We start from the raw sequence: 20771 nt of genomic DNA on the forward strand, positions 1-20771 counted from the left end.
GGTGGGCGATTCCTATTCTAGGAACCTTGGAATGGCTTGATTCCCCCCGATTTTTGAAATCTTTTCTTATGTTCTATTGTATCCATTATGACAATCCTACTCAGAAATTGAGTGAGTCAGACTAGTTGTCTCGGAATCGATCCCCCAACAAATTTCGATTTATAAAACCCTGTGCTTAATTCATGGTATCTATTGTTATGCAGCTAATCAGAAGAACTGATACATGAAAATCTCAAAATAAATTCAAATTGTAAAGCATAAACTCCACAAATCACATTTGGGTGGGCAAGGAGAGAGAAAAAGAAATAGTAATGATTTTATTAGACTTACCAAACCCTGTAAAATAACCCATGAACTAAAAATAGAAATTAGTAAACTTTGGGGGTCTAACATAGAAAGATACATAAACAGATAGATTGAGAGAGAGAGAGAGAGAGGATTGTAAATTTCACAGAACCCGTGAACGGAACAAAGTCTTTAGAACACTGTAACCAGCAGATAAGAATTATTAGAAACGCGTAACATAATTTCACTAATAATTCTTTCTTTTTATTTTTTTTATAGCATCAATCATAAAGCCAAAAAAAAAAACCCGAATTTTAATCCCTAAAATAAATGTACATTCTAATTTATAAATCCAACAACTATTTCTTACCTCAATTATGTGATGAGGGAGAGAGAGACTGAGCTCTAGAACACCATAACCAGCAGCCTTCTAACGGCAGAATGAAGACCGTAACTTCTTCGAACAAATATGGCAGAGTGGCAGAATGGGGGTTTCGTTTTTAGAGTTTATACACCAAACAATTACGGCAATGCGATTGCCGTAATGACTCTTGAAAACATTAAGGTATTAAGAATACCATAATGCTTAGTTTATATATTACAGTACTATACTTACCGTAATATATCTTTAAACTATTATAATATATTTAATATCATAATAATATCTTAATTTGTTACGGTAATTACATTACCGTAATAATTAATGATTTACGATACAAAGACTACAGTAAAAGGTAGTTTCGTCCAAAAAAAGCAAAAATTTATAAAAAAGGTGTGGACGAGGTCTTGGGAAGTTGGAGTTTTGTTTTGCAATTTCCTTAAAATATGGGTATATTAACGATAATTTCCCTAGAAAGTTCGCCCCATAAACCCCTATTTTTGAGCCCTAGAGTTGAAATCAACCTTCTTCCATGGTTCAAATATTGGAATAATATGCCTAATATTGGAATAATATGCCTAACCTGAAAGCTTTTCTGCTTCAACTATTAATTCAAAGCTATTCGATCTCTGTTTTAGATTTTAGTTGATTCAAAGCTCTTCAATCTCTGGTTTAACTTTTTGTTGGACCATCCTACACAGCTGAACTGGGATTTCAGCCTAAGGTGCATTTGATAGTAAGAAATTAATTCAATGGACTCATGAGACTTCCCTTTGTAAATTGTAAACCTTCACCCCACATACACCCCTGGTTCTCCAGGAAAATAAGTAAAAAAACACTTCCCATGAAAACCTGATATTTAAGATCCACCAGCAATTAAGCTCATGAGTTTTGTAATAAGCATCTATTACACTCAATAGGGACCATAGTTACAATATGCTCCCTAGTATACTAGTAAAGATTTTTTCCACATTTGGAGGAAAATAACTCTATTCTCCAAAAAGTTTGAACTATGATAGAAGCATGAAAGTTCGATGTCTCATATGCAGATCTTCAGCAGCAACTGGGATATTTAATCACCAACTTTACAACCAATTTAGGCATCCTGGAATCTTGTAATTTGAAGATCTTTGATTGTGCTAATAATTGAACACATTCACCAGGGGAATAGAAGAAACAAAAAAACGAAATTGAACTTTGCACAAAAAGCATCAAGACTTTTCTTCTAGTTGATGCCCATTCCAAAACGGTTGCCATAAGAACAATAATGTAGAAAAACGCAATTTCCAAGCAACCTAGATCCCATTCAAATACAAGACAAATGCAAACTGCCCATTCAATGATACAATGGGGCAGGGTAATGAACATGTGTACAAGTTTTGGTAAAACAAATCTGTTTAATATAGTAAAATTCAGGCATTTGGATCCAAGAGATGATCATTCTTGGGAATATTGCTTCATGGAACATTCTTGGGAGTATTGCTTCATGGAACATTCTTGGGAGTATTGCCTCATGGAACAATCTAAAAGAGTGTCTTTTGTAGAGAATATGAACTTAAAACACCTCTAACTAATCTAAAAATCCAAAGCATCAATTTGGACACTTCATATAAAAGATCCTTAAAAACCTCTAACTAGTATAAAAATCCAAAGCATCAATTTGGATATTTCATGTAAAAGATCCTATAGATCAACTCCCTTTGATATTTAACTAGCTATAATAATGAAGTGACTGAAACATCAAAATTTCAGGCTTTACTGGGCACCATTTACATATAAATAATTAAGTGACTGAAACAACCAAATTTCAGGCTTCAGTGGGCCACCATTTACATATCTTCGTACATATTGAAGTTTCAGGATCCAACATGGATAAAAAAATTAATCTGAATATCTAACTCTTGAGTAAGAACCTTCCTCTGTCTTGCAACTCTTTGCTCCTCAAAGGGATATCTCATGAAGAAAAAAAACTACCCCCGTTGAAGGTGAATAATACCCGGATAAACACAAATTTTTTTTTTTAAAAAAAATGTGAACAAAAAGAATTGTGGCGACTAGCAAAGTCGACTTTCTGAGGTAGCCCTTGATTCCCAACAATTACGGAAGCTAAGGATTATGGTTATTTGTTTCAACTGTGCCAAAGTATCGATCCCCAAATCCTCCCATACCTGGAATAACTTGGAATTCTTTACTAAGTGCCACATCAATCTCTGAGGTCACAATTTTGAGTCTTGGAAATTTTTTGCAGACTGCATGTATTCCCTCAGGAGCCTGTACCATTTAGAAAATAATAATAATAATAAGAACCGAGAAAGCAAAGAAATACAATACCAATAATGTTGTCTTTGAGTAAAAGAATTACTGATATAAGGTTTAGAAAGATAATATGTGACTCAGGTACACCCTTGTGCAGGAGCAGATTGATAGCTTTAATAGCAGAATTCCCTGCAAAAATAATAAAAATTAAATCCTAACCACCAACATTTTCATAAAATTAAGGAGACGCAAGTGGCCGCACGTGTGTCTATGTGTGTGTGTGTATGTGTGGTGTGTGTGTGTGACAGAGAGAGAGGGATGCAATGCATATTAAAGGATCAAACCTGTAGCAAGGACCGGATCAAGCAATAAAACATGGCGGGCTGAAATGTCAGTTGGTAACTTCTCATAGATTAGCTGCATATGGTTGATCATAAGAAACCTCTAATAAAACAGAAACTATGGAAGAAAAAGGGATCAAAGAAACAATATTGAACTTGTTAGTTTGTCCACAGACCTGCCAGCCATTATCACCGTCACGATGAATAAGTAGCTTGCCAATTTTGATTCCCTTACAACAAGCTCTTAGTGCATTTTCCATACTTTCCCCACTGCAATCAAATGATTAATGTGATTCTAACAAAAAGATAAAAAAAAAAGTAAACAGAATCTGTGAAATATGAAAATGCATATTGAGTGATTAGAAAATATATCAGTGGCACTTCAACAGGTTTCCTGAATAGATTCAATCTACAAAACGTTTCATGACTCTAGAGGCCTCAAGTAACACAGATAAAGAAAATCCAAAACTTTCAGAAACTTACGCAGAGTTACTGTTGTAATACTTACAAAATTGCAACTACCATAGTAGATACAGAGTAGTGTACCTTCTTATTATTGAGACCCCGCATAACTTTTTACAAAAATCCACCCCAGTATAGATGCAGCCTGAATAAGTAAAGCACACGTACTCACATAATTTGGCTTTTAGTCAATCATCAAATAAATTTCGAACAATTTTAGGAACACTGTCTCGGGAATCCATGACTGCACTTTTGCTATTTATTTTGAACTTGTTTAATTGACCATCTTTTACACAAACTATGGCCTACTTATTTGTTCAATCACGACTATATTCAGTTATTTTTTGTTATTTTGTTGCTTGAGTCTCGAATTTTCTAAGCTAACAGGTACTTTCTCATAAACCAATTCCTCTGGTTTTGATTTGTAACCAGCCGAATCATAATAATGATGTATCCTACAAATCAGAAGTACTAGCAAATTCCAATACGCAATTACAATTACTGCTAGATGTAAATTCCAATAAGTGTGAGAGAACAATCAAGATAGTAAGACAAAGCCATGCTCCCAAACACACATTGATTCAAGCCAATTTTATGATACATTTTGTCAGGTTTAATGAGCCTTGGTTTATTTTTCTTGGGACAATCAGTGGGAACAGCAAACTCATCTAATGAGGACCAACATAGGTAACAGGGGGGCTACTTGACAAGAAATCACTTGGAGAATTTGTTGCGCACTACCCTACGAGATGCATATAATTGAAATTATTTGGAGGTTGGCATAGTGTAAGTTGTCTGTAATGGTGGTTTAGAGTGACAGATCTCTCTTTCTACTTAATATGGAAGTATTAATAACCATGTGAAAGCTTGGTCTACCATACAATCATAAGTTCGCAATCCCACAAACTTTAGCTTCGTCTTATTTCATTTTAACCACTCTTATTCTTAACAAAAACAGAAAAAAGAACAAAGACAATTACTTTTGACAGTTTGACTACTGTCAAAGATATTTTCCTCAGCAACAGTTTAAAAACGGTGAGAAGATCTGACTGTAATGCAGATTCTGATCATGACTCAATCCATTACTACATTGAATAGATAATCAAGCACACATAGATAGACTTTGGATGATCATGTAAACAGCATTCATGTTAAATATACATAAAGTATTCCATTCAACGGCAATTTCAACAGGTTGATCACTGTCAACCAATGCTTAAATTTGCAGTCTGACTCAACTCCTGTTGCCCTGTCAAGTAGGTTTTGTGGTGCCTGACTTAAACATTCCAACTTTTTCCCGACTTTCTATTTGCTTGTTATATAAACTAAGAAAGTATTCACTGTTGGGTGCAGTTTGTATAGAGCCGAGGCTCTAAACGATCAAATTAGAGCCCACCTTCAAATAGTGTCGAGATGTGGTTTCACTACTGGAAATTTTTGTGATAGCCTTAAAATATATTTTTATCTTTAATTATAAAATTTAAAACTTCAAAAATAGTATAGATCGAGGAGACCTAAGAAAACTTGAAAATATTGAAATATTGACAATCAAAAAATGCATTACAAAATGCACTATTTTCAAAACTTGAAATCTATTTCTTTCTCATGTCCATACATCTTGAGGTTGAGATGATCAATTTAAAGATATTTGGGCATATAAACAGCCTCCTCAGGTGAAATTTTTGTTTAGAGCCTAGGCTCCCTTCACTTTTTACCTACTTCCAACTTGTCCTGCCTGACTCAAGCCCTTTATCCAAATCCAGATTCCAACCCGAATTTGATTTTTAAATTTTTTTTTGAATAAGAATTTGATTTGTAAATGTTAACATCCTGTGGAGACAGAAGCTACCATAGGACATTTTATTCTATCTATTTTTAAAAAATTTCATTCAGTTTTAGTCTTAGAATGAAGGAAAGCAGCACATAATAATTTGTCGTTCCAAGGAAGTTACAACACCAACCAATTGGAGTAGTCACTTGCTTTTCAGTAAATGGGAGATGACCAAGTCCATGCTCCACAACCTGAAGAACAAATTAAATTATTGAGTGATGCAAGTTAAACTGCAGCAGCCAAAAAAATCTAGAAAAAAATATGGAAGTAACCATGTACCAGACGAATCAATCGATCTGCGTAAAAGACGAAATCATGCTTCGTAGTTTTCACATCACGTATTAATGTATGCATCCCACGTATCTGAGGCAAGCTGGAAACCATCATTAATCTCAAAGACATGAATAATACAATGGAGCCATGGAGTTAACAAATATACGAGACAATAATAGAAAAATGAAAAATAAAGAACCCGCATTTAAGAATTATGTAACCAGAAACATAAAAAAAGAATTTAATGGAGAGCAAAGAAGCCAAAAATATCCAGTTTGCATCAGCACCTGGAAAGTCGAATGAATAACATAAACATTAGGATATATTTTGCATAGATTGTGTTGCCCAAGTTTTGTAAGTATGTGTTGGAGTATCAAGTCAATAGCTACGTGATTGTCTCCTCCTCGTGGGATGATGATATCGGCATGCTTCTTTGAAGGAAGTATAAAATCATCAAAAGCTGGCTTCACGAACTTTGAATACTGTGATGGTAGACAAATGTGAGCAAAATTACAAATGGTAGTTTTGTAAGTTTAGACAAATAAAGAAATAAATAAAAGAAACCATATCACTAAAATAAAATTTTCATAGAATATATGGAATACTTTGCCGCACATTATCAACGCCTAATTCAAATTTAATCACATGTTATTCTCTAAAGTCCAAGGAGAGGAGGGAATTAACCTCTCTATCCCACAACCCCCAAACTTGACTTTCACATTGCAGTGAAGTACATTTTATTCTGAATGTTATACTCTGACTTGAGTGATATGGGCACATCTTGTGCACCAAATTGTACCCATTAAGCATATTTACTAATAATACAAAGAGGCGAGAACCAACAAAACCCAGGCTGCCTAGAAAGAAAGGGAAAACTATGTATAGCAATATAGTATAAATAAGCACCTGCCAAACTTAGTGACCAACAGAATTGTAGAGCTGTAATACTAACAGAATAGTGCTCACTGGAACAACTATAATAATATTTGATCAATGTCCATGCCAAAAATTCTAAACGTTGCCCCATGTTTGAGTTTGGCTTCAGTGTTTCTGCCTATGTAATAAAGAGTTGTTCACTCTCTCAGTTCTGATTGGTAAGATTGTTAACTTCTTTTCCTACATTATGTTATAACTTCCATATTTCATATGCATGGAAAGACTTCAGAGTTTTGTGTCCTGACATGCCAGACTATCCTTCTAATTTAAGTACCTACCTGGGTATTTGAAGAGGGATTAGTGGGGAGAGTTTGGAAGATTCCCAAGAATAGGGGAGCTGTAAGTTGTGTTGTCCAAATTGATTCCGATAAAATTATGATGTGGACCATAATTTATGTGAATTGAAATGAAACGAGTATCATGAATAAATTATAAAGTTCATTGTGAATGGTGTAAGAGAACTTTGTTGAATAATGCATCAAAGAAGGACGGATAACAATTCCCAACCTGGTCAAGTACTGATCTAACATCTCTTCCTCTTTCAACTGTATCGCGCCTTATCCTTCTTGCCAAACGCAAATCAGCATCTGCACTGCCACATTGTTTAATGAACATAATTAGAGTACCAGATCGAAACAAGACAGGAAATAAATATAGGGTGCAGTTTCTACAAGATTGCAACCTTGAACAATTCAATTAAGGTGCACCTCCAAATTTTATCATAACATGTAATTTTGTTGTAAAAATTTCTTAGGATTATCTTAAAATCTACTTTCATATCTAATTAAAAAAAATTAAATTCAAAAAATGGTTAAAATCAAGTAGATATATAAATATATGAAAATCTTGAAAATGGACGGTCTAGATAATGTGTTACAAGATGCACTATTTTTTAGACTCAAAAACTCTGTTTTTTTTCATATTCATACATCTCGACGTCGAGATGATCGATTAGAGGATTTTTCAACACTAAAACAACATTTCCGATAGATTTTTGAGGTGCATTTGTGATTCTACATTTTAAGGTTGCAACCTTATATAAACTTTTCTTTTCCCATAAATATAACTCAATAAAAATATTAAACTTTTGTGCATACAACTCCATTGCAATGGGTGGGCTCCAATGATTTCTATCCTAGAATAATTGCCAATATGAAGGATGAATAGTACGATAAAATTTTGCAAGAAGTATGGAAGACCAATCAAAAGTTGTACATGCAGAAAATGCTATAACAATAATGCAAGAAGGACAGACTAGTATCCTAACTTTGTATTTATAATATCAGATGATTGGTATTATATGGAGTTTTCTGGAGTTTAGAAACTAGCTTGGGCTTGGGAAACCAAATATTCTGGCTGCCACGTGTAACTTAAAGGTCCCTAACGAAGAAAGCCTTGATAACATCTATCGAATGATGTCTTAAAGTCACATGGAGGACAAGGAAACCATAACCCAAACAGCGGGCATCTTGGTTTTAGGTTCGCTAGAATACATAATATATATCATCTATGCCATTTGACTCAAGATGACTCGAAAACTTACCTAATTAGGCACATCAAATTGGTTAAAAGTTAACCAGGATGTGCAACAGGATGGGGCACAAAACTGGTAGAGCCCAGAAACCTCACCCAAAAGAGGGATGCATGTTGAGAATGCAGGAAATAGCCAATCGTGATATATGGCTCATCAAAAATTAAACTAACATACTGCTTCAATTTACATCATCTTTTCAATCCAAATCCAAGAATATCACCCAGAAGCTATGTCAGATGTGAGACTGGGATTATATAATCGCTAGTGTAGTTAGTGTGGACCCTATGAGGATTGTCTTAACTTGATCTTCTACCCAAGGATCGATTACCATATTAATGAGCCCAAAACGCCAAATCTGGGAAGGCTCTGAGTATTGTAGGGAGAAGATGCAAGAACCCTCTGGGCATTGACAGAATAGTTTCATGAAATATCAGGTCAGTTTATTAAAACTTCATTATGTTTCACAGTGATGAATTTATTGGGAAAATGCACTGAGTCATTAATTTAAGGCACAGAGCAGTGCTAATAACTAGTCATCCTCTAAACAAATTTTAGGAAAGGTTTGGAAAGTAGAACCTGTATCAACAAATATCTTCATATTCATCAACTCACGGACATGTGGATCATGAAGAACTAGTATTCCTTCTAAAATTATAACATCAGCAGGATTCACCTGTAAATTAAATCAGAATTACAATCTAAATATAATAAGGACACAACAATTTTCAAATTTCTTTCATATGTTTTATGGTGCCAGTCATATTAAATAGCCTTTTCAATTGAATTTGAAGTGATTCACAATCTTAAAGAAACATAGAGAGATACGTACCCTTCTTGCAGGTAGGGTGTAGTTCTTATGACTCTTAAAATCATAGTTTGGTAAATCAACAGCTTGCCCATGTTGCAACTTCTCCATGCAACAAAGTAACTGCTCTGTGTCAAAGGCATCTGAAGACATGAAATACCATAAAAAAGTACATGTTCTTTAGATATAATGATTGTCTTGCTTATTATGTAGGACGAACATAATCTATTAATCTGTCATGTCCAATTTGGTTTAATGAATATGAAAATTTTGGCAAAAACAATGTGAAAAGATAAATAATAATAATAATAACAAAAAAAGAAACAATGTGCATATTTATGCATAAACACCTACATAAACTTACTATTCTTATAAGCAAATCTATTGTACACAAGCTTACAGTCATGTTTGTGAAGCTAGATCTCTAAGAAAGAACGAAGAATGCTGCAGGAGAGAGAAAATTCAACAAGAGAGAGAGAGAGAGACAGAGATCACCTATCTCCTACATATCTATATAAAAATAAATTACAAAGGACAATATAGTCCTATAAAAGGACTAATCAGTCCTAAAGAATGATAAAATCCCATGTGTGTCATTGTACCTACATATGCATAATAATATGAAAAATGAGCACTAACATACAACTCTCAACATCCCCCCTCAAATTGGTTCATGTATGGAATGCATGCCCAATTCGTTCATAATGGTAAGAAGAACATCTCAATATCTTGGGTCGATAATCCAAGATAATGAAGAAATTGAGGAAGATGTCACACATAGAATTAGAGTTTGGTCGGCAAAGTGGAGATGTGCAACTAGAGTTTTATGTGATCGCCACAGTCACGCCCCAAGATGACACACTGGGCCTGATAAAACCTTTATCTAATAATTCTTCCAATTGTTGTTTAAGTTCTTTAAGTTCTGCATGTGCCATTCTGTATGGTGCCTTAGAAATTGGGGCTACCCCTGGCAATAATTCAATAGAGAATTCAATTTCCCTATCAAGTGGTAATCCTGCCAATTCTTTAGGGAAAACGTCGAGAAATTCTGGGATAACCGGAATGGTATCCAAATTTATCTCTTCCTTCTTATCTTCTTTGATATAGGCAAGAAAGACTTGACACCCTTTTCTAAGGAGGCGATTAGCTCGAATACAGGAGATTAAATATGATGGGGAGTCTTTTTTGATACCATTGAAATAAAATATTGGTTGATCCGGAATACTACAGGTAACCATTTTCTTGTAATAATCAATACTTGCATGGTATGCAGAAAGCCAATCCATGCCTAAGATTACATCAAAATCTTGAATTTCTAAGAGTATTAAATTAACCAACAATTCCTTTTCTTTTATCTTTATTACACAGGATTTATATACTGTATTGGTGTCACTTGAATTTCCCATCGATGTGGATACCTCTAGAATGTATTCTAATTGTTCTGGTTCTACCTTTAAGTAGCATGCAAAGTGTGGTGACACAAATGAATGAGTAGATCCAAGATCAATCAAAACATGAGCTACTTTTTGGAAGATAATAAGAGTACCTTGGATCACTGATCTTGAGGCCTGAGCGTCTTGCTGGTTGATCGCAAATACTCTTCCCTTCATCTGAGGCTTTGAGCTATCTCTCCCTGCTTTGGAAGCTGTTGCATCTGTAAGCTAGGACATTCTCTAATCTGGTGCCCCAATTTTCACATTTAAAATAGGCTCCAGTATTCCAATAACAAGGGCTCGATCCATAGTTTTTCCTATATTTTTTACATAGTTCTATTGGGCTTTGAAGTGGCATGGGCCTTGGCTTCTTGTTTGGCCTTTCAAATTGTTGTCGATTAGATGGTGTGGGTCTAACCTGACTTTTTTGATTTTTCATCTTTTGGTAATCTTCGAAATCTTTTTCGACAATTTGGGCTCGATCCATTATTTCAGCATACGTTCTCAATTTTAAGACTGATATTCTACTTCTAATAGCTGGTCTAAGACTCCTTTCAAATTTTTTCACCTTTCTTGCCTCATTATTAATCACATGTGGTGCAAATCTGGCCAATTCAGTGAACTTGGCCTCGTACTGTGCTACTGTCCGGTTTCCTTGGATTAATTCCAGAAATTCTATTTCTTTTTGGTCTCGAATAAAATCTGAGAAATACTTTTCATTAAATTCCTCTAGAAATACTTCCCAAGTCAAGGGTTTATTTTCTTTGACCAATACTCCTTTTGCCGTTCGCCACCAATGTTGTGCTTCACCTTGCTAAGGCCACTTTCCTATCATCAGGACATTCCATTCGAATATTTTCTCTAATTGCATAATTCATCCATTGGCTTCCAGTGGGTTTACAGCACCCTTAAAAGAAGTTGGGTTCAATTTCTTAAATTGTTCAATATTACTCCCACCATTTCCCGTAACAGACTGCCTGGGTTGATTGTTGTTTTCTATCTGATGTTGCATTAGAGCAACCATATTTTCCAAGGCTTTGTGAATTCCTTCCATATTAGCTTCAGCTATTCTGGATCTTGACTTCGTATCGGTCTGTACACACAATAAATGTGATTTTACGTACATTCTTTTTAAATTTCCTAAAAATCTTAAACCTATTGCTCTGATACCATATTTATCACGTCCCAAGAATTTACAATACTGATATTCCTGAGATGTGACAGTCAAAACATATATACATCTCTTTTTAGGACAAATTTACAATGGTGAATTCTTACAAAGTAACAAAAGAAAGTTTAAGCACAACTAGAATATCTTCCAGAGTTGATCCTGACGAGCACTCAAAATGAAATCGCAGTTATCCTGAAAAAAATGTTTACCATAATTTGGTGAGTTTGGCTACTCAGTAAGTGATCATCATAATCCTAAAAATAATCATGGTTGAAAGATATCAATATTTTCAAAAAGGAGATCTATTAACAGAAATGCATCAACAGTTTCACTTTCAAAAATGCATAATTAAGTATAATTTGAATAATTGAAATGCATATAACATTTTAACGGCAGTGCGTAATTCAAAGGATTTCACAAATTACCCTACTGGCGTCCCAAGTAGGTCAGCTATATACCCCCATCAGCGTCCTGATGGGTCCACTTAATCCCTATCGGCATCTCAGATAGGTCCATTGAATCCCTACAGGTCCACTTATACCTCACCGGCGTACCGGATGAGTCCACTGAATCCCTACCGGCATACCGGATAGGTCCACTTATACCTCACCGGCGAACCGGATGAGTCCACTTGCATACTTAAAGTATTTCTAAATCTCTTTAAACATTCGAAAGTAGCAATATCATGTACTCAACATATCACCGAAATTATTAATATGAATTTCACTGAAACCATTAATAACAGTCACTTTCAATAATATTAACCAGTCAAATATTTTCAGCTCAAATTTAGAAAGGTAGCAGTTCGTAAAGACATTCTAGCATAATTGCCAATCTAATATGTATAGAAAAACTCTTATAAAAATTCAAGAATACGGAATTATCACAATTTATGGAATGTAAATTCGCAAATAAACATTTCACAGACAATGCTATAATCAATTGCAAAAATATCAGTTTTCAAATAATAAGGCAGTCATTTACATATGAAATTTACAATGTCTAAATATTCAAAAACAGTAGAAAGAAATCTCACAATTTTACTAAAAACAGAAATATCACATTTATTTCTGATAATTTTACAGTATCTAAAGTTTTCTAACAATAGACAAGAAAAATAAATAAATTTATTTCTAAGATTTTACAGCATTTAAAATTTTCCCATAGATAAAATATTACAATTTTATTAAAAAGATTATTTTTCAGAATAATGAGGTCGCTTGCGCATAAAATCTATCGCACCTAAAATTTATAATAATAAGCAGAAGTAATTATTTCATTTCATTTTTAAAAAGAACGGACTATTTTTCAAGATAATGAAGTCACTTACCTAAAATATTTGAGAAGGAGCTTCTGATAAAAATTCGGCTAGAGGGAGGAGCTCACTGTGTTTGTAAGAGGGAGAATGAGAAAGGAGTTGTTACGCGACGTCTTACCTTTCGTCCTAATTAATTTCTTTAAAATGCCTCCATCATGTGTATGAGGCGTCGCGTAATTGACCACTTTTAACACCTGAAAACCACGTCCACTAAAGGACGTGGCAAGGCTGCAAAAGCTTAAACCAAATGAAGGTAAAAGCTTTTGAAAATAGTGATGGTCCCTAAGGACCATCATGCTCATATGGACCATCACTTATTAAAAGTTTCTTTTCTTTTTCTTTTTTTTTTCTTTTTTTTTTCTTTTTTTTTGGAATTTTAGGATTATTACAGCCACATACCAATAAAGCTGAAAGGCAAGTTCTATATGACAGTTGTGAGATCAGCTTTGCTTTATGAGGTGGAATTTTGGGTGGTCAAGAAACAACATATGCATAGAATGAGTGTAGCTGAGATTAGGATGCTGAGATGAATTAGTGGCAAGAAAAGAAGGGATAGAATTCAAAATGAATTCGTTCGGGAGAATTTTGGTGTGGCAACAATAGGCGATAAGATGAGAGAAAGTAGACTTACGTGGGCTGGCCATGTGGCGCAGATCCAGTACAACACCTGTTTGGAGGTGCGAGTTAGTTCAAGTGGAAGGCTCAAAAAAAGTAAGAGGTAGACCGAAACGGACATGGTTGGAATAGTGAGAAAAGATAAGGTGACTTATGGCCTCACTGAGGGTATGACCATTAATAGAGCAGAATAGCAGACCAAGATTCGTATAGCTAACCCCAATTAGTTGGGAAAAGGCTCTGACGATGATGATGATGGTGGTAAGAAGAAAGTCTCGACCCACCAACTTGGTAAAAATATCAGGAAGTAGAGTTTCAGTCCCGATAATATGATTCTTGCTACCACTTTTTCCTTGGTAAAATTACGATCAACCTCAATGTGCTTTGTCCTCTCTTGGAAGACAACATTAGTGGTGATGAAGATAGCAGCATGGTTGTCACATTGCATAGGAAAAGGTGATGTGATGTGGATTCTCATGTAAGTTAGGAGAGCTCCTAGCCATAAAAGCTCACATATAATAGATGTTATAGCTCGATATTCTGCTTCTGCATTACATTGTAGAACTCTGCTTTTTTGCTTCACCAAGTAACCAAATTTCCCCCCAACATGGTGCAATAGCTGGCAGTTTGATTGGTGATCAACTGGGAAATCCGCCAATCAACATATGTGTAGCCACATAGATCAAGATAAGGATTATGCATGAATAAAAGATCAAGATAAGGATTACCCTGCAGATTGCGTAGATGATATCAAGGCGTGTAATGGTCAAATAAATTAGGTGATACAACCAGCCTCTGGAGAATTCCCACATCACCAAGTACCTCTTCACCAAGGGTTGGAGGCACTGCCTCTCACTCTTCTAATTCCGGTATCGAGATCATGACACTACCTTGTCCCTGAACTTCAAGAATAGAATTCTTTTGGAGACAACTACTTTTCAATAATGGCCACAAGCCTTGATACATAGTGGTTCTTCTTCTTGCGTCATAGAACTTATACCCGTTCTAAGTAAGATAATGAGCCAAGTAAACATGCTTCACTAGTTTGATTCCAATTTGTCCCTAGCTATTAATGAAACATTTATATCAAAAGACATGCTTTGAGACAAATTGTGTGCTTTCCCAGTTATTTTCTGAATAGTACTACAGTGACCAAGAATCCGTGTGGGTAATTTGTTTATAACATCAAGTGTCACAAGAGAAAAATAAACTATTTAAGTTAAGGATAAGTAAAATGCAATGCTCACGAGGATGGTCAAAGTTGTAGTCATGAACTTGACGTAATTGCTCATCACTCAATATGCGATAAAAAGAATCCTGCAAAGCATATGAACTTCTGAAATGTGAGAATGGTGGAGATCTGCATTCCAGGTCAACATGAACTGAAAACTGAAAGGCACTGCTTTTAACAAGTACACAGCAAAAAAGGGGAAAAGGAGAATACATCTACATGCATTTTACTGTTTCCAGACTATTTGTTTTTAGAAACAAAATAAACCCATATAATTCACCTAAAAGAAGGAGTAGAAGACCATCAGCAGAACAAAGAATAGTCTTGCAATACAAATATCGATTATATAAGAGCAGGAAGATAAATTAAAGAGGAAGGGTCTATTAGCCATGTTTCAGGAATCCATATACTTTTTATTGCAATATCTGTATTTAGGTCCCATAATCAAACTCCAATGCCATGTTATAGTGTTGCGTATGTAACTGAGTTAATAAGTTCTTTTGGGTAGGTCAATAGTGGGATTCAAATTTGGAATGTAATGTTGGAAAACTGTCAACACCTTACCAATCAAGCTCATATCTGAATCCAGCAAATCAGTGACATGTAATTACCAAACAAGTTATAGTAATTGCCCAATCAGTTTAAAGATGAAAAACCTAATGAACACACTTCAGCATGTACAAATTATTGTACAGCTCCATATGAAAATCGAATAAAGAAAGATCAAAATGTGCATCCAAATATAAACATATTTTATATTCATAAGAAAAGCACACAACCACCACAAGCATGAATAGCACATGGGGAGTGGAGTTTGATGTCCATCCATCCAAAATATGATGCATATCAATACCCTCAAAATAATTCACAAGATTATAGAAGTCAAATAGTCAACTAATTACATTAGTTTGGAAACAATGCATGAGGCATTTAGCTTCGCCTATAAGAAAACAATATGTGTGACATTTAAAAGTTCAAGAAAAAAATTTTACTTGATTAATAAGGACAACTCTTTGATCCCTCAGCTGTGCAATTATCATGTCACAAACAGTGGTCTTTCCTGAAGCTGTACCACCCGCAACACCTGGACATAATTAACTATAGTTTAACAGGTGAAATTGACGACTTGAACAGAACTTATTTAGCTCATAGCGAAATAAATGGAAACTGACAGCAGTTCACTGTAGAAGATGGATAAAACAGTATCGCTACAATTAAAAACCATACTTTCAGATAAGCTTAATAAATATCATGTTTCCACAACAAGTTTCAGTACTGAGTGTGACGCAGTAAATATATGCCGTTGGCTAAATAACCCTACTGGCATACATAGTCCTATCTATGAACAATATGATAGTCTTCCAAATGGAATAGATCTGGAGATTTCCTTGCATTTCCTCAGTTTAACATGTAGCTCAGAAGGCCTTCTACTGTTTTCTCACTCTTCATCAAAAAATCTACTCATCCAAAATTTGAAATACACATCTATATTAAATGTTTCCCTGAGAGAAATCACAGTTTCTTTCTCAAACTCTCAATGCATTTTTTTGGTATTCCATGTTCTTACCTATAAATGCATGTAAAAGTGACATATATGACAAAACATTGTAAATATCAATTTGTAGCCCTCAGTAAAAATAAAAAGATTTTTTATCTCCAAAAAGATAATTGATACAAGGAGACTGGACAAAATAGTTCGAAACACATAACCACTTATAAGAAAATGAGAACTCATCTTAGGTTGTAGTTAAGAATGCAAAGACTACCTTAAGAGAAGATCTATAATAAACTCTACAGACTACAAAGAACAAACCTTCAAAATTACAAGGTAAAATGGTACTAAACCAGATTTCATTACAATGACATCCATCATTGAGTAAATTACCGATAATATAAAATCAAGCCCAAGAATTTTTCTGTACTTTCCATATTTGAGTGCAGAGATTTAATAGAAATGCCAAGCTGCCACAATATGTAATTAAGTATGCAATGAAATGAAACAAGCATTTACCTATGACAAATGGTTGTTTATGAGATGTTTCAGCTTCTGAGACTTGGTGCTGCTCTATAACCTCGTTTATTGGCTCAATCTTTCCATTAATTCCCAGACAGATCGCCATTGGATTTCCATTGCAATCAGAATCCATAAGGTCCAATGCTGCAGTAGCAATGAAAATGGATTGAGGAGATGAACTCAGTATAGAGGGTATTCAGAAGGCAATGCGTGACAAGCAAAAAGGAGTTTGCCATCTCAGCCTTTCTCTGATGACAGTAATTTTACAATACTTAAGGGAATCACTGAGCCTTTAGCAAATAATCCCTTAATTGTTATGTTGATTAAAACCATTGGTGAAGAAGTCAAGTAATTTCTCAAGAAAATGACCCCAACGGGTTGGTGAAAAATCTTTTATCGAACTACAGCTACAGAAGTTACCATCCCATTCACTTCAAAGAAAAATTGCATAAGATCTGGATGTGGTATACAATAATTCAAAGCTCAACTCTAATAATCACTTTCAAGTGGGACTCCGGACATATCAAATTACAAGGTTTGAATGAAAGATACTTATTGAATTAAACATGTATGTCATTACATCAGTGAAGTACTTCTACCCCTTTGAAATGTTCAAAAGAAACTTCAGGGTTTCTCAACATGCCTTGGGCTGCTTCAACAATTTTTACCAGCAAGTTTCACAATGTCAAAATCGATTATGTATTTTCTTTTACAACTTGAATAAAACACACTTTGGTGGCCCTGCAAATCTTTTATGCAAATTGAGAATTCCCCTTGTGTTACACATTCAATTAAGACAAATAACAGAAGACTCAAGAACCCCGTCATTCGGATCGTAATCCGACAACATGCAATCTTGCATGACATCAGTAGGCCCTTAGATGAAAAAAAAAAACAAAAAGGCAGGTGAACAACGATAGTCTTGCTTTAAAGGTTTTTAAAAATTATCAAAAAGTGGAAAGTTGCATCATTACCCAAAAAATGAGATCAAAATTCCCCAAGATGCATTAGGTTATCCTCCATAACTGGCTCTAAAAAATTATCATAGCTATTGGGACAAAGAAGACAAACCTTTTGTAAAAAACAATTTCCATTACGGAAACGAATACGTCATCTGACATAACTGCTCATATAGGAGCATCGAGCTCATCTCGAGCATTACCAGGAGAATAAACATAAAACAAACACCAAAACACAAATAAGGTGGTAAAAATCTTCTCATATCATCTTATTTATTGTCAAAGAAATTAGGAACACCAGACCGTCCATTAAAATCGAGGGAACTCCAATGTATAGCAAATATTGCACTTACATCAATAGATTTAGCAATGAAAACAACATAATTAAATTCAAGCCCCAATTTAATCAATCAACCCATCAATGTCAAGCCAAACGTTCATAGTATATGCAAATCACACTCAGATGTAGTGAAATCTCATATAAATAAAGGCATTCGAGCTCATCCTGTGATCAATTAGTCCTTCGGGTCTATAGAAGCACCAAAACGGCAAGAATAGATTGTAGAAGCCATTAATGGAAAAGGCAAAGTCAGGATAGGAGAGAGAGAAAGTACCAGGCTTATAACAGAGGAAGAACGCAGATTGCTCAGGAGTCCACGGAAAATGCACGCGCAGACGTTTCCTTTTAAGGCACAGTTAAGACCTTGTCTAAAGAGAGAGAAAGATAAAGCCCGGTTTTCAGAGAGGAAGAGACTACTTCAGAGAGAGAGGGGGAAAAAGCGCAGTAGAGAGAGAGAGAGAGAGAGAGGAGGGGGAGAGCTAAGAGCAATGTTTAGAGAGAGAGAGTCCTGTTGCGCGAGAAGCGGGAATAAGAGAAGGGAGGGGTGAGAGACGCGTAGCCGTGGCAAGTATTTGAATGCGTTTGTCCGATTGCCTGGAATGCGTTTGTCTGGGTCCCGCACAGTGACTTGCCCTTTTTGTTCTCCTCCGAAGGAGGTAGGATATTTTTGGTGCGTCCGCAGATGCATGTTTTCGAATGCCGTTCCTTACGGCTAAATTTTGAGCTGTAAAATAATGGATGAATGGTGACTACGTTCTTGGTACTCAATGTGTCGTACGTTATTGGTACTCATCCCGTATTTATAAAAAAAAAAAATGTACAGTGCGTTTATTTATCTTTGGTACAAGGTGATCACAATTAATCTTAACATTTGGATATTAAGTTAGATGGTTCAATTTATTTCATTGATCAAGCTCAAAGTTCAAAAAAAAAATTTCGAATTTTGTGACACACAAAAAGTATCATATTTCACATCAGATGATTGTATGTAATTATAACCTCCTTATACCAAAAAGAATGGTCTCATTGTATGAGATCCCCAATAAAAAATGCTAAATAATTTATTTATATTTGTACCCAAAACTTTCCTTAGGAAAAAGCACATACTACCACTTTAGAAATAGTTATATTTTTTATACATAAATAATATGTTAGAAAAACAAGAAAGAAAGCAGTATGAGATACTTAACTTATCTATAATAAATGTTAAGGAATACTTTTCCATAACTAACAAAGAGATAAATAAGAAAAGATAGCTGAACATCAATATATTTCTAAAAAAAATGACAAATTTACAAACATATGCAACTCCATTGAGCTTTGAGCTCTTATTTAATTGTCTCTTTCCTTTTCTCTACTTCACTCTTTTCGCTCTGGCCCTAAAGAAGATGTATGTATAGATGCTTATGATTTCTGGACCTATTTTAGATCCTATTCGATGAGTTATAGTGGATCTATCTAGAGCTGATGGAGCTTTACAAATATTTTGTTTTTTGAATGTTGACCCCAAAATCATATAACAATAATAGAAAATAGATCATAATTTTGATGGCAATGTTAGAGGCAATGGACTGGTTGCTAGTTTTAGGGGCTTACTAAGGGACTCTACGGGGGCTACTATCTGGTCCTATTAGGGCAACCTGCATCCTTGCTTGGCTAATGAAACGGAGTTTTGGGCCCTTTTCTTTGAGGTCTCTAAGTTGGGGATGTTTTTCAGCAGATTATCATTGAAGGGGATTCTCTTAACATGATCAGGTGATGTCGGTTCCCTGGTAGTACTCCCCGGAGATGGATGCAAATTTGTGATCGCATTACCTCTGCCTTGGTGACCTGAAAGAAAGACTAATGAGATATTGCTGGGGAATTTTTTTTTTTTTTTTTTTTTTCTTTTCACCTCTTTTTTTTTTTTTTCTTTTGACAAAGATCACAACAAATAGTTTTACTACAATAATTCTTGCTTCACATAAAATAAAACTAACAAATCCAAGATATTAAAAACCTTGATGCCACTTCTTATGCTTGAGAATATAAAAATTAAATTGTAAGAAAAAAAAAATGGATAGTATCGAATATTACCTCAATCGATCTTATTACATCCCATACTGAGTCACCATCATCTGATGGCGCAGGATCAACGATCAACCTTCAATCTCAATCGGGAAAGCAAGTTTAAACCAAGCCATATCAATAGAACATGAATCCCTTTGATCACAAACTGAAATCCTAGGTGAATTCCTTTAGCAACCTAATTTGAGAGAGATGGATTCTTTTTTTGCTATACCCTAAAACCCTTAGATATAAATCCATAGTTCAGAGATGAGAGAGAGAAAAACCCCATAGCCTAAACCCTTAACCCTTTTTTACGATGTGGGAGAGAGAGATCAAATATGAGAGAGTGGGATGTGCTCCCTTTGGGTTTTCATGAGAGAGATAAACTTTCTTAGGAGAGAGATAGAAAGATAAGATGTGTAGAGATTTTGGGTAAAGACAATCATTTTTTTATAGCCTTTGAACAAGATTTAGGGTTTCTTAGTGTTTTCCTTAACTTGCCTCTTCTTGTGAAATTGAATATGCATCATTGATCTTGG

General features: G+C 34.9%; 1 protein-coding gene across 5 annotated transcripts; it reads right to left on the minus strand.

Moving 5' to 3' along the window:
* Positions 1–2410: 2410 nt before the first annotated feature.
* On the minus strand, positions 2411–18795 carry LOC18442756 (uridine kinase-like protein 3). Of its 5 annotated transcripts, none has more exons than XR_016056817.1 (15): positions 18458–18795; positions 16882–17028; positions 15863–15954; positions 14887–14956; positions 9127–9245; positions 8874–8970; positions 7271–7350; positions 6115–6309; positions 5834–5927; positions 5685–5745; positions 3808–3868; positions 3438–3531; positions 3265–3337; positions 3027–3109; positions 2411–2935 (listed from the first exon to the last, which is right to left on the minus strand). XR_016056817.1 is itself a non-coding variant. In XM_006852971.4 (15 exons), exons 2-15 carry the CDS (start codon positions 17015–17017, stop codon positions 2771–2773), a joined length of 1410 nt encoding a protein of 469 aa, XP_006853033.3. In that variant the 5' UTR covers positions 17018–17028; positions 18458–18795; the 3' UTR covers positions 2411–2770. The 5 variants fall into 5 exon arrangements, 2 of the variants coding, with proteins under 2 accessions (XP_006853033.3, XP_088724767.1); XM_006852971.4 differs by having other exon boundaries at positions 5834–5917; XR_016056816.1 differs by lacking the exon at positions 3808–3868 and having other exon boundaries at positions 5834–5917.
* Between the last annotated feature and the right edge of the window lie 1976 nt (positions 18796–20771).

The sequence above is a fragment of the Amborella trichopoda genome, chromosome 6, assembly GCF_054954075.1.
Source record: "Amborella trichopoda isolate Santa Cruz 75 chromosome 6, AtrichopodaSantaCruz75HAP2 v2.0, whole genome shotgun sequence".
In the NCBI taxonomy this organism is placed as follows: domain Eukaryota; kingdom Viridiplantae; phylum Streptophyta; class Magnoliopsida; order Amborellales; family Amborellaceae; genus Amborella; species Amborella trichopoda.

Coding starts and splice junctions, on each gene's coding strand:
- LOC18442756 (XM_006852971.4), bottom strand. CDS start 17,017: ATGGATTCTGATTGCAATGGAAATCCAATGGCGATCTGTCTGGGAATT. Junction 5,918..6,114: donor TTATTCATTCGACTTTCCAG/GTGCTGATGCAA, acceptor AGCTTGCCTCAG/ATACGTGGGATGCATACATT. Junction 3,110..3,264: donor TGATCCGGTCCTTGCTACAG/GTTTGATCCTTT, acceptor TTATTTTTGCAG/GGAATTCTGCTATTAAAGCT.